This window comes from Zootoca vivipara, chromosome Z, assembly GCF_963506605.1.
Source record: "Zootoca vivipara chromosome Z, rZooViv1.1, whole genome shotgun sequence".
Taxonomy (NCBI): domain Eukaryota; kingdom Metazoa; phylum Chordata; class Lepidosauria; order Squamata; family Lacertidae; genus Zootoca; species Zootoca vivipara.
The window spans coordinates 38,574,531-38,589,635 of record NC_083294.1 but is presented as its reverse complement, the minus strand read 5'-3'; the positions used below and the strand labels follow the sequence as shown (position 1 = coordinate 38,589,635).

At 42.6% G+C, this 15,105-nt stretch overlaps 1 protein-coding gene across 1 annotated transcript in view; it reads right to left on the bottom strand.

Annotated features, from left to right (window-relative positions):
* Nucleotides 1-15,105, bottom strand: part of IL1RAPL2 (interleukin 1 receptor accessory protein like 2) — a 497,668-nt gene that overhangs the window by 461,387 nt on the left and 21,176 nt on the right. Inside the window, exon 2 of the mRNA XM_060270509.1 lies at nucleotides 11,951-12,051. Within this exon, the coding sequence (XP_060126492.1) occupies nucleotides 11,951-12,032 (82 nt within the window). The 5' untranslated portion in view covers nucleotides 12,033-12,051. The remainder of the gene's footprint in view (nucleotides 1-11,950; nucleotides 12,052-15,105) is intronic.

The following is a 15,105-nucleotide window of genomic DNA, read 5'->3' as shown; positions in this document are numbered from 1 at the left end:
TATGTGGTGGGCTCAAACAATAAAGCCTAAAAAGCCAATTGATATTATAGCTCAAACTATGCCTATATAGCCAAAGGGTTCTTTTTTTCCTGCATAATATGTTACGATGTGAGAAATTATACCAAAGCCAGGAAGAATAAGGATGTATACTTCTGGGTGACCAAAAAATCAGAATAAGTGTTGGTAAAGAATGGGATCTCCTCCTCCTGCAGGATCAAAAAAGGATGTGTTTAAGTTTCGATCTGTTAATAATATTGTAATTCCTGCGGCTAAAACAGGAAGGGAAAGAAGAAGTAGCACTGCTGTAATTAGGACTGATCAAACAAATAATGGGGTTTGGTATTGTGATATATTAGGAGGTTTTATGTTGATGCAGGTGGTAATAAAATTAATTGCACCCAGGATTGAGGAAATACCTGCTAAATGAAGTGAAAAGATAGTTAGATCTACAGATGCCCCTGCGTGGGCAAGGTTACCAGCTAATGGTGGATAGACAGTTCAGCCGGTGCCTGCGCCGGCTTCAATACCAGAGGAGGCCAATAAAAGCAGTAAAGATGGGGGTAATAACCAGAAGCTTATGTTGTTTATTCGTGGGAATGCTATATCAGGTGCGCCAATTATTAAAGGAATTAATCAGTTTCCGAATCCACCAATTATTACAGGTATTACTAAGAAGAAAATTATGACAAAAGCATGGGCTGTAACAACAACATTGTAAACCTGATCGTCTCCAAGAAGTGTACCAGGTTGGCTTAGTTCGGTTCGAATTAAAAGACTAAGAGCTGTACCTACTATGCCAGCCCAGGCACCAAATAGTAAATATAGGGTGCCAATATCTTTATGGTTTGTTGAAAAGAATCAACGAATTAATGACATAGGTAGGATGGTCGAGTGACTGGCGGAAGGCTGTAAACCTTCAGACGGGTTTAATTCCCTCCTACCAGAGAAGTCACGTGGTGATTCCACGCCAAAATGCAAATTTGGAGACACACCCTTAAAAGTGCCGGGGCTTCCCCCGTTTTTTTTTCGAACGGGGGAAGGGGCGGATGGAAGCCCACTGGTTAGGGTTTTTAGCTGTTAACTAAAGTTTTGCAGGATCGAGGCCTGTCCATCTAGTTAGGCCTTAGCTTAATTAAAGTGTTTGGGTTGCATTCAGAAGATGTATAATCTTCTCTGGCCCATCAAATCAGAACAAAGCATTCCCCAAGGTCTGAAGATCTGCAGGGAAAGAAGCTTAATTACACAACATGTTAGGTTACATTGAAATGCAGACTGGACTATCATGTGGCAATTGAATGTTCTCGAGGCTGCATTGTAAGGAAAGACTGACTTATTATTATTACATTTATACCCCACCCATCTGACTGGGTTGCTCCAGGCACTCTGGGCAGCTTCCAGCATATATAAAAACATAATAAAACACTAAACATAAAAAAACCAACCTTCCCTATACAAGACTAACTTCAGATGGCTTGGGGATTGGATATCTCCACACCCTCCAACATTTCTCCAATGAAAACAGGGACATCCTAAAGAAACCTGGGACATTCTGGGATCAAATCAGAAACCAGGACGGCTTCTGTAAATCCAGGACTGTCCCCGGCAAATAGGGACATTTAGAGGGTCGGGCAGTGACAGCGAGAGATGCCATATTTCTCTTTAAATTACAGAAATTATTTCTTAATTTGCATCTATAAATTAGCATATGTAAATCTGCACCCTCTTCTGTTCTTCTTTTAACGAAATGCATTTTCTTTTTGGGGTGACGCATTAAGATGACACCCTTCTGATTTAATAATGAGTTCACTTTGCTGATCAGTAGACCCAAGAGCCTGATGAAGATGCAACTACCTGACCTTATGCCTCTTGAGAGTAAAAGCCCATGTTTTGAGCTCCAAGGACCACTGGTTCAGTGCTGACTGGAAACTCAGCCCTAACCTAAATAGGACAGGTGACATTTGTCAAACCTTTGCAAGGGTTTACAGACCAAAGATGGGATCTCAGGGACTGAGTACATGTGTGTTTTATTTGTAGTACAAGTGTACCCTGAGGCTTCGAATGCAACCAAGACAGAATTGTGCTAGCAATGAGCCAAGTGGAAAGTGGAAGCAGTGTTTACTTTCAGCAGAGAAATAAAGGTCCACCACCACATTTAATCAGCAAGAGCTTAAACTGAGTTGTTCCACTTTGTTGACTACAGAGATTTCTGCCTAGGATCTTGGGGAGGTATTGTTAACATTCCTATAAACATATTTAATTATTTGTTCAAGAACCCAGAGTGGCTTTGAAGAATTACATAAATCTTAAAAAGAAAGGGTTTCGTGTCTCCCACTGCTTAAATCCCAGATTAGCTTTAAATAATATTACGACCGATGCATACAGCATTCACGGTAAAATGCTTTTTAATTTTTTTAAAAAAGGAAGCTAGCGTGTGAAAGGGCCATTTTCCCCACCCTAGATAAATCAGAACTCTACTTTTCCTGGTGAAAATTGCTCACAGGCCAAACCATTCATTGGAGGATCTCAATCATTTCGAAAACACTCAGGGTTAATATGCCAAGCAGTAATAATTACTAAGATACTGTCAAACGGTGACCATTGCATATATGGCATTTATTTATTGAAGCAGAAGTTTAAAAGCACCTGCAAATGGCAACGGTGCACTTGTCCCCTTCGTCTATACTCAAGAATCCTCTTACTTACACATCCAAATAAAGTGCATAGTTAAGCAGGACACATACAAATCAATGTGGGTTTGGGGTGTATTTGTGTGGAAGGTGAAAGCCTAAGAAAAGCCAACTTCCCAGGGGGCTGCATTGCAGCCTCTCCTGCCCCACCATGCCTTCTCCAAACCAAACACATTGCTGTTCCCCCAGTCACATGATAATGCAGCAGCCGGAGGAGAGACTCCCTGGATTTTTCAGCAGCCTGCCTCTCTCCAGCCCCTCTCCAGCCCCCACTTCTGCCTCAGAGTCTGAACTGTGTCCTGCCCCAGCCTCTTCCAGCTCACTAAGCTGTTCACCTCTGTTACCAACACCACCTCTTCCTTGCCTTCTCCCTCTTCTCCCTGTGACCACAGTTTGTTGTCCTCACCACCGCTCCCTGGGCTCTGAGCCTTATTCCCTTGGGGGTTCCCCAGCTGGTTCCTCCTACCATTCCTCTGGGTCCAACCAGTCCAGGACAGCACTGAAAACAGGATAGGGAAGGCACCTGCCTGATGTCAATAAGCAGAGAGTTCCAAAGCATAGATACTGTCATACAGTACTAAATATAGTAGGGGGTTTTGCCACATATTTGTATGGGGGCACCACATGCCATAGCTCAGGCTGTGACCTGGAAGTACAGTGGTCATCAGTGTGGTACCTAACCTACAGCTGCATATGCAACCACAGGTGCCTTCCCTACTACCCACAGAATTTCCTCCATGTACACCAAGAATAGGCTTGTAAGAAGCATTCCATTGTAGCCACTACAATAGGTTGCAGTGTGTGCTTAGCTGCAGTGTGTGTGTGTTGCCCATGACAGCTTTCTTGGTGTGCCAATGGGCACTGGTGGAGCGGAGAGGCGGGGGTGGGGCTGATGCGCGTCCCAGGGGCGTGGTGCACCCGCCCATAGGGACATGGCGCCTAGTGTGAGCGGGGGGGCAGCCGCAATGGCACCCCACCGGGATCGCGCTGCCGGGGGCAGTGCGCTCCCCCCTCCTCCGCCGCTGCCAGTGCCAATGGGCCCATGGGCCTCAAGAGGTTGATGGTCCCTGTGGTAATAAGACTCAAACTTCCAAGCTATTAGCTTGGAAAACCTGTTCCTCACAGTATGTTCCTGGGTGTTGTTTTTCTTCACAAAGCAACCTAAGAAGCAAAAGAAAAAAGAAAGCTGTCCATCTCTGGGCCACTTAAGAGACCCACAAGGTGGCTTATGAACTCTGTTTTACTTATGTGCATTATTACAGAAACCAGTGGGAGCAGCAACAAAATGTTGCACTACAGAGTGCCCTGAATTCCAGCTGCTTCTTTTCATCCCCCCCTTCCCCTTTTCCCCTCCCAGCTCCCAAAGAGTCAGTTAATGTTCCGTGGCAATTGAGCACACTCAGTCCTCACCGAGCTATTTGGGAGGGGGTATTCCCTGCCCCTCTTTTTTTCTTTTTTTGTTATTATTGAAAAGTGCTTTTGTACACATGCAAGCCTTGGGGGTCCATCCTGCTCTCATTCTAATGATATGCTCTCCTGTGCACAGGTGGTGCCATTCTGTCTATGGAATTGGGCACCATGGCGATTTTAAAAGCAACTGTCTGACGCTAAGTATCTAGGAGTTCATCAAATTAATTAATCTCAGCCACACCATACATCATGAGGGAAAACAGAAACTCGTTCTGGGTTGCTTAACACATCGCCACCCAATAAAGACTGCCCTGTTTCCCAATTTTGTCATTGGTCAACAAAGGCCGCCTTTACACTGTTCATCCCTCTCGTGACAAAGCAGTAGGAAAGCACCCTGTTGTGTTCCGGTGAAGTCATCCACTTATTTTCCATAGCCAGCCAGAGGCTGTTGAATCTGCCAGAAATACCACAGCTGCTCACCACTCTACAGATATTTTTTGTCAACGCATGGGCTACAGAGATGGTAGACAGTGTTTGACTCCAGATGCTGTTCGACTCCGACTCCTATCAGCCCCAACCAGCATGATCCATGGTCAGGGATTAAGGAAACTGTAATATAACAGCATCTTGAAGGTGCCACATTAGTTACCTATGGGTTATATGATACTGGATGAATGTTAAGGATCCTTTACCAAGTGACAACTGGCCACAGTGTATAGGCAACCGCTTGGGGTAAGCTAGCCAATTCTGGGCCCTTCCAGACATGTTTTTTATTGTGCATTCATTTGTACTCATGACCAGGGCTGGCCCACTCATGAGGCAGAGTGAGGCAACCAGCTCGGGTGGCAGGATATACAGGGCAGCAGATCTGGTCTCCAAGGAATGCAATGCCCACTACTACTATTGTCCCAGTAGCAGCAACAGCTGTGACACATTCCTTGGAGGCTGGATCTATCACCTCCTTGGCAGCCCCCATCCCAGTGCCTCCATCCTCAGTGACCTCTCAACATATAGGCCATGCTGCTGGTCTCTCCCCCCCCCCCGGAGGAAATGGTGGGAGATGCCCTCTGGGGTCACCTGGGGTCTGCACCCGCTTGGCATGATTCACAGTGGGCCCCTCCCCCACCCCAAACAGCCTTTGATTTCCAGTTTGATTGAGCAAGGTTGATTTGATTCCTCCCACTTGTTCCCAGTGTAGGTTTTCATTTACCCTCTGGTCCACCATGGATATCTTTATTCCCCACCTTGTGCCTGATGTAGATCTCCATTCACCCTTTCTTCCCTGGTGGGGGAAACACCATTTTGTGGTTTGCCTCAGGTGTCAAAATGTCTTGGGCAGCCCTGCTCATGCTAGTATTGGGTGATTATACACAATCCCAGTTTCTTTCTTTCTTTCTTTCTTTCTTTTGTATGTTAAGTTTTTTTATACTACAGTATGATATAGAAAACTAATGTAAATTTTAAAAAAAAAACAGCTAGAGAATTCCATGATTTTTTTTTGTTTTTGTTTTAATAACTTTTTATTATTATTAAAGTTTTTGCCATACAATAAGGTAACAGCTACAAAAACTACAAACAGAACAAGTAGAATTCTGGAGGCAATTCTCAGCCCCCACCACATATAGAAGGTAGCAGCCCCTCCCAGCTTCTCACACTGGGAGACCAACACTTCCCTGTCTCCCACCCAGGGCCCTCCATCCACCACCCTCATGAATACTTAATCACTGGACCTTAACAAAGACCCCAAACATAGGGCTCCAAAAATGTAACAAAAAGGAGAGAGGGGGAGGGAAAAAAAGAAGATAGGCAAAAAGACAAAAGGAAAAGAGACATTACAGATAAATAACAAAAGATTTCTAGTTTTCCATCTGCGGTTACATTTAAAAAAATATTATTTAAGACATTCAGTCCATGTTAATAGCTACCTTCTCCACTGTCTGTTAAACAACATTTCTTTTTGAGTCAGTATCTCTTTTCCCACAAAAAGTCCAAGAGGGATTCACAAATTATTATTATTGGTAATTAACTTTACCTTCATTAATTCCCACCGCCATTCATCCATACTGGGTAATAACAAATTCTTTCATTCATGTTAAAATCTCTTCACTGTGATCACATATTGAGTGGGTGGGTGGGGAGATAATTTTTCTCATTATATACTGTATCCTTTGATTCAAGCTCACTTCTATAGGCTCAAAATCCACTTCCTTTTGTTTTTCATTTTCTGTTGTGCTTACGATAGTACCCTATCGTAGTCCTCCTCTGGGACCTCCCACTTTTGTTTCCCCCCAGTCTTTTTCCAGAGATAGTTTCATTAATTTAATAGGATTGTTCTCTGAATTCACTCCAAATCATATGCAGAATGCTGCATTTGAAGTTTTTTCAGAGCTTCCCCCCCTGTCATTTCCATCAACTCTATCTCTACATCTATGATTCCATCCTCTCTTTCTCCTCTAAACTCTTGAATGGAAGGCATTTCCATTTCACCATCTGCTTTCTCCCATTTTATTGTTCACCATCCAATTCTGCTAGCTTTTCATCAATTTGGTCTGAGGTCTCTAGATAGTATCCATCTCCATTTTCCATTTCATCTCTCTCTGATTTATCAAACGTTGATCTGATCACTTTTAATTGTTCAGCCTTCAACTGCTGAACAATCCCAATAGTCAATGGAAGATTCAAAATACCTTTGCCATTCTGAGTGTTTTTGTTGTTCCACTTTAAGAACACAGTCTTGGTCAAAGTAAGATATTTTTTTCCAACAGAGAGTAATTCATTCAATCAGCCTTTATTGGCATAATAGAGAGTAATTTACTTTCAGTTTATCAGCGCCACCCCCCCCCAAAAAAAAAGAATAAAAAGAAATAAATATTTTTCACACAAGGGGTCACCTCACCTATTTAATCTTTATTGCCAATCCTAAATCCAGTTTTCTGCTCTTGCTTAGACACTTTAACAACCAATTTTTCCTTTATTATTCTTAGTGACAAAAGGTAGTTTTTGCAGGATTTCCAATTATAGATTTTCACCAGCAGACATATAAATCTCTCTAAGACAGTTTTTCTTACGTAGTGCTTAGGCACAATGTCAGGTCCTCTGCTTGCCAGATCATTCCGACCCCTTCTGAAGCCCCTAGATGCAGACAGCAGAGAACAGCAAGATTTCCGATTGTGAAATTTCATCAGCAGACAGAGAAATCTCTCTACGTTACAGAGTTATCTTGTCTCAAAAATGTTTAAGAAAGAGATGGTGCAAATCAAAGGGATCTTATGTGGCATTTGGATGCAATGTCAGTTCCTCGGCTCACCAGCTCATTTTAGGCCCCCTCTAATCCCCCCAGGTGCCAACAGCAGAAAACAGCTTTGATCAGAGCATCTGAGGTTACTCACTCGATCACTCTTTATCACAGAGTGATTTTGATAGTCAGTCAGAACTTTGATCACCACGTAATTATTTTCTGTCAGTGGGGAGCCGATAGAAAGACAGCCAATCCACCATTTCCTCCCCTGGAAGTCTCCACAATCCAATACTGTTTGCACTTGCAAAAGTTTCAGGCTGTACATTGGTGATGTCCCATATCTTCTTGCTGAAATCCTATAACTTTTAACTATAGGTTAAAAATATTTACAAACATTTGCATGTAAATATATATTAGGTGGTATTCAGCTAAGCTCAACTCAGAAAATGCCTACTGAAATTAATGGATCTAACATAATCATATTCATTAATTTTGATGGTTCTACCCCCGAGTAAAATTTAGTTGAATGTCACCCTTTAAGCTTCAGACTGAAGAACACAAATGTGGCTTGATAAGTGTATTCCTTTACTGGGGAAGATGATCGATTCCATCCTCTTAGGTTGTTGCAAAATTGTATCCTCTGAACAGTTTTCCTAGGTGTTCGTTTCTCCCCAATACAAGCCTCAACATGGCAAATTAGAGCAAATCATCCCAGCGCCTGCCACTGAGCAATTTGGAGACAAGGCTCTATGTGTGAGATCCTTCTTTTGAAAAGGACACAGTCACTAGTTATGCTTCAAGGAGCAGCCTTAAAATCTGAGAAACATAGAAAATCCATTTAGCACATGACATTACTGAAAGAAACATCAATAGCTTTGCTTCAGGTGGCAACCCTTTAGAAATGTTGCTAGGAAGTCTGCATTGATCAATAGAACCAAGATGTCACTTATTACACATATGAAACTTTCCTACATGCAGAGCTTGGGCTCAGAGATATTAACGAAAACATGTCTTTGCTTGTGAAATGCAATGTTAGAAATACATAAAGGGGTGGGGGTGCACAACCAGGGAGAAAAGACATTATTTACTCTTCTGTAATGCACCTTGAAATAAGCTCAGTATTTATACTGTATAGAGATACAACTCTAGCCAAGTTGCACATCTTACAGAGTTCAGGTTTTGCCAACATAATTGAACCCTTAGTAAGGATCAAGTTAGGAAAGGAATTCCATTTCAAGAGGATTGGAGACAAGTCTTCCGGGACACGCCCATGAAGCATGGGGCAAGATTGTAAAATGAAAGAAACTTGAAATGCACATACTCAAAAAGTATTGTCCTATTTAAAGTTAGGTCCAGCCTCCTTTTGATCTGAGTATGACTCAAGGTGGGATATACACCTTGCATTGGCTAGTCCTCTCCCTTCTGTAAGTAGAAATCAACCAGTTCCATAATCCTTGTAAGAAAGGACACTGCATATTTTTGAACTTCTACCATCTAATAAGATAACGCTATTCTTTTCCCATTGGGGAAAGAGAAAGGACTAGCAGCAAAACTGGGATTCAGAGCAAGTGGGCTTTTCTGTTATACACTCAAAAAAAAAATCCTTGAGATTTTCAAGCATTGCACAGGAATGCTTGGTGCAACTGATTTTGGGGTACTCGCATATCATTAAGGCAACATCAGAGCTCTGACTGTGCCATATGTTACTTGCTATGTTGCTACTCATAGGCAATATGAATTCACTACCAAGTAGCACGCGCACACACACACACTTACACTTGTACTATTCCAACCAAAGAAGCACCCCACACACATCTAAGCAGCATTAAGGAAAAGGGTTTGAACTGCTTTCATAATTTGCTTACTTTAGCATTGTGCGATATGTAACTATCTTACTCCTGTGTTGCACAAGGCACAACTATCTTAGCACCAAATATTTTCTATAGAGGTTGGCAAGATCAAGCCTTTAATACTGGAGAAAGAAGAATCCCGAACAAGAAATCACTTGTATTCTAGCAAACCATTATATTACACATGGGCAAATTTCACAAGGGATGCTTAAAAATTGTTGTTGCATTTCCTTGGCCATCAAACTACTGTTATAAAAAATACATTGGCAAAAAATGTATATTATTATGATTAAGCTTGTTATAGTCACTTGTTAATTATGTAGAAGATCTTCAAACAACTCGCAACATATTTTAGACATAGACGTAAGTAAAACACATTCACATAAAACATGCCATTTCATAAAAGATCCACAAAGTAACATTCACCCCAACAGCAGCAGCAGAAAGCTTCAGCAGCACACTAACAGCAGACATAATCACCATCATAGTCCATGAAAAGATAAGTTCTAATCGGGCACCAAACAAAAAATCAGTAAAGGTGCTAGATGAACCTCACTAGTGATGACATTCCACAAACAGGGAGCCATAACTGAAATGACCTTCCCCCTTCATCCTCCAACACTCCCTCAAAGAAAGCACACAGAGAAGGGCCTCAGATGATCTAAGGCTCTGTGTAGGCCTTTATGTTAAGAAGCATTCCAGAAAACATTGGGGTCCATTGCCGAGGTGTCTTCCTAGAACAGAGGTCACCAACCCAGTGCCTGTGGAGAGCATGTTGCCCATGAAGGCTTCTCCTGGGCAAGTGCCCTAGACTCTGAGCTTTCATTAAAAAAAAGTAAGTGCCTAGCCCTTCTAGAAAGAGTGAAAGAAAGTTATGAAGCAAAATGTGCCGGTACCTTCTATGCAATTAATGTAAAATGAGAGTAGTGTGGCTTCCTTGCATATTTTTCCTGGTATGGAGGAATGCTTCCTCTTGTTCTTAGATATAACTCAGTTGGTAGAGCAGGAGACTCTTAATCACAGGGTTGTGGGTTTGAGCCCCACATTGGGCAAAAAGATTCCTGCATTGCAGGGTGTTGGACTAAATGACCCTCATGGTCCCTTGCAACTCTACAATTCTATGATTCTATGATAGTGTCAAGGGCGCTTCCCAGCCAAAGGAATGCAGATGGCAGATAGGTAAGTTTTATTGACAAAGATAATACTCACAATCGCTTCTACAGTTCTGGATATTTACACACACCAACCTAGCATCATAGGCAGCAATTCGCAGATCCACGCTCTATGGAGCAGTTGCAGCAACAGGGGGCCACTCCCCCCTGCACCAGTTTATGTACCTTCTCCCAACGGGTTGCACAATGCAGCCAGAGACTGTGTCTGCGCAAAAACTCCCTTTTCAACCCCCTCCTGATTCTGACAGGCAGTGGTCCAGGAGGGGGTGAGGAAGCACTGACCTTTCACTTGCCTGACCTGCCTCTTCCTCATCCCCTTCTGGCCCATCCTGTGCTCCACCCTTCAGCTCTGAAGCTTCTCTTGCCTCCTGGCTGGTACACTTCCCCAAAAATCACTGACCCCCCCCTCTCCTGAGTCAGACTCCAGCCCTCCATCCCCCAGGGCATGCTCATCAGCGTCCCACCAGTCCCTGACAGAAAGCAACACCAATAGCATCAGTGCTTGTGTGTGTGATCTCTATTATAAGGCCCAGCAGGACCTAGCTGACTTCCTATGATAAGCAGAAGCTTGTTGGGGGGTGGTTCTCTCCCTGCCCCGCCCCCCATGTTATACGACATTCACCTTTGCAGCCATTTTGTGTTATGCTATGCTCCCTCTGTGGCAGCCATCTTGTGACTAGTAACCCCGGCACTCACTCAAGCTTCAAAATGCGCCCGCTAGTTGAAAAGGATTGGTGACCCCTGTTCTAGAAAGAACATTTCCCCAGCAATAGTGGTGTTCAAAAAAGAATTAAAATTTCATAGTACTTTAAGTATTTTGAAACAACAGCATAGTTATTTGGGGTTTTGAAGTGTTTCTGTGTCAGATTTGTTGCAGATTCTGCTCTTTCATTTCATCAACAAATGACACAGGCTTGTCATTTATGTCTGTCTTTTTTATAACTTTTTAATAGTTTTATTGTGTGATTTTATATTTCATTACTTTAAAACACTTTGATAAATTTTTTTCTAAATGATATAGCAGTATACAATTATTTTTCTATAAATAAAACAAATAATAACCCTGATTGTTTCCAACACTCACAAATCTCTTGGTCCAAAGAACTCTATATCTGACATTAACATTTGCAACTGATACACTGCATCTAAAAGTGCATTCTTAGCAGCTGCTGTGGAACTACATCTGCTTAGATGTAAGCTAATTTGCCAAACACCTTCTTGCAAAGAAGCGAAGATGCTTTTTGAAGAAAAAGAAGCACTTTGCAAAGAGCCCCACTTAACAAAGCTCTTTAGCATTTCTTCCAAAAGGAATATAAAATTCAATGAATCAGTCATTCAGTTATTGTTAGTATTGAGGACACTGAAATAACAGCACCTCTATTAGTTGTCACCATTTAAGACTTTTAAAGTAACACCTTCTTTTTAAACCTAATACTTATAGCAGAACACTGACTATATTTTAAAGAACCACCCTTTGCTGAATTATGTCCTTCATGTGCATAGGCAAGCCTCAGCAAACTCATACTATACAGCTAAAGAATACGCAGCAGAATGGCTCAACAAGTTTACTGAAAGCACCTTTCTGAAACTTACCCGAATTTCTCTTCGACACCAGCTTCACATCAGCGCTGAATACAGTGCAACTCACAAGGAACACGAAGATGGACGGCTTCATCTTGGAGTCCCTTTGGCAGCTGAAATACAAACATGGTATATAAGGTCCTTATCCAAGCACCACACATACTGAAGATTTAGGTCTTTGAAGTTTCCTGTCTGCAGTTAGCAATTAGATGACCACTTGAGCCAGCAGATCTTCTCAAAGCCTTACCCACTACAACAGGACGCATTTCTATTTAAATTATAGTTACTCTTAAGTTGACATCTATAGCTATAAGTTAGAATATGCAAATCTGTGCCTTTGTTCCCTTTCAAGTGATTATTTTTCTCATTTGTAGCCACCCAAAGACACACACACAAACACATACAAATATCTAGTCAATATACATTCATTCCTCTTTTATTACTTAAATGCACTTATCAGAAGAGCATGAGACTCTTAATCTCAGGGTCTTGGTTCGAGCCCCAGGTTGATTCCTGCATTGCAGGGCATTGCAGGGCATCCCCAACCTGCAGCCCTCCAGATGTTTTGGCCTACAACTCCCATGATCCCTAGCTAACAGGACCAGTGGTTAGGGATGATGGGAATGGTAGTCCAAAACATCTGAAGGGTCAAAGGTTGGAGATGCCTGAACTAGAAGATGTTTGTGGTCCCTTCCAATTCTATGATTAATATTTCAAAGATCTCTAGGTGGTATAAAGTCCCCCCCAAAAATCACATTGAAACTAAAACAATTAAAATATTTGAATATGTCCACTAAAGCATCCTCTCTGGTACAATGGCTGAAGCTAGTTATTTAAGCAGCCACACTAACCCTACTCACTTGAGATAAACCCCAAGGAATTCAGCAGGACTTATTTCTGAATAGGCATGGTTAGGATTGCGCTGTTACAAGTCTGAATCTGTACTCAAGTGGAAGATGGAGCGATCCCTCCCTCCCTTTGCTTTTACATCAGCAGCCCTTCAGTAGTGACTCAGCCCATTCTCTCTGTTTCTCTCTTTTTTTTCCCCAGTCTTAACTTCAGTTCTCCACATTTCCATATTAATGTGCAATGGGAAAAAAATCTTCATGAAAATACATCGGCAAAGAAGTACACATTTCTCCTACTATACACATTATTGTATGCAATTTTTCCTAATAAACACACATTTGCAAGCAGTTTTCTGCAATATAATGCATTTTTCTATGTAACTTTCACTAATATATGCATTTTTAACCATGCATTCCCACAATAAATACGTTTCTGAAAACATTGTTTGGCTGGAGAACCTCACTGCAAAATTCAGAGAAGGGTGAATTCAGAAGGATAGCTGCCTTTTAGTTTGCACATTGTTCCAGGAAGTGCAAATTAGAGGGTTTCACATAAAAATGTGAACTGGACCGAATTTCTCCTATCCCTTTGGCACACACAACTCCATCTTCCCACACTTCACCCCCTGCTCACTCGCCACACTGCTTTCCTGCCCTCCAGTTGTGCATGCAATCAATATACAGCATTGCTCTTAGATTCCCTATTTTGCAAGTCTTCTGGAAAAGGCCATATTTGGATTGGGACAGGACACCTTCAATATCTTACTCAGGATTTTAACGCCTGCAGTTAACCACTCTCTTGGGTTTGCTCATTTCAGTTTCTAAACTGCCTCTGCTTGTTAACAACACTAACACTGCAGCCTACAAAAATGAACAGCATAAATAGTATACCCATCATGTCTATAGTTAAAATTATCCCAACGCCTCCTTAATCATGTCTATGAGATCCTACCTCAAAACACGGTGCTTTGCACTTAGATGAGACAACTGAGAACAAGTTTCACAGATGTAGGGGTAATCACCAAACACACCTCTTCTTAAAAAGAAAAGGGGAAAAAATAGTTTACTGAACAACAAGGGACAGAAATAGAACTGGCTTCAGGAAGCACTTATTACTTATATTGCACTATTGACACCCATGGTACTTTGCAATGCATGACTGTACAACCTAAACTTCTCCACAGCAAAAACAGAGAAGAAATGAATTAGAGACACACATAGAGAGAGAAGTGAACAATGAAAGATTTGTTCCCAGAAATTTCAGATTGGCCCAACCAGCAGCGGAGGAAGTCCGCTGGGGTGGTGCGCCCAGGGGTGGTGCGAGCCACCCATAGGGGCAGGGCACACCGCGAGGCCTTCGTAGTCTGCCTGCCTCCTCCCACTCAGCCACCCTACAACTGGGGAGGGGGGAAAGCAGCGGGCGGACTGTTTGGGCAGCATGGAGCCTGCACGTGCCCAAGCCACTGAGTTTCTCCCAAGAGAGATGCGTGGCTCGGGCATGCTGCAGACCCCACAGTGAATCCTGCCTGGCATTTTGTCACTCCCCTCAGTGGTGACACCCGGGACGGACCGCACCCACCGCACCCCATTCCTCCGCCCCTGGGCCTAACTTGAGGATACCCATTTTTCAACAAGATGAATAGTTTCTAAAGTCCAGAAGAAGTCACGATCATGAAACTGACAGTGCAGGCTCAGAAGCTAGTCACAGGCATCTGGTTCTGCATTACACCCAATTGCTCAAGGCATTTGGATGCTTGAAGTGAATGACAATAAAGCACCTCTCACAATGCTACTTCAGCACTGGTGATGCGACAGAATCAGGCAATAGTCCACAGTCAATAGGGGATTCAGCAGATTACAACACAACAAAGGACCAAAACTAGGAATTAGGTGCAAGGAGCTAAAGATTAGGTTTTTCCCTCCAGCAAGTGGATGACTCTAGAGAAAAACATTGTATAATTTCGCCTCCTAGACCACAGTTGTTGGGAGTGAATGAGTTCCAGTGATTGCTTAGTCATAAATGGACCCATTATTCACAAGTACACCCTTTACTCCTGAGTAGCATCATGACTTTGAATACTTAGATAAATGCTATGTTGATGTTCTTTAGCCAGGACCTGAATCTTTGTGCACCAGTATTCTCAGGGGCTGGGGGATGGCTCCAACTTCTCCTCTGAAGGCTGCAGAGGCTCTTCAGTTCCTCACAGTCTTCAACCTGGGGAGTATCTGACTCATCATCTGAGGATGCCATGTCTGTAACCAGCTCAGGGTTGAGCATGACAGCCACCCTTCCAGGCACTGCCGAGACTTGCTTAAGCA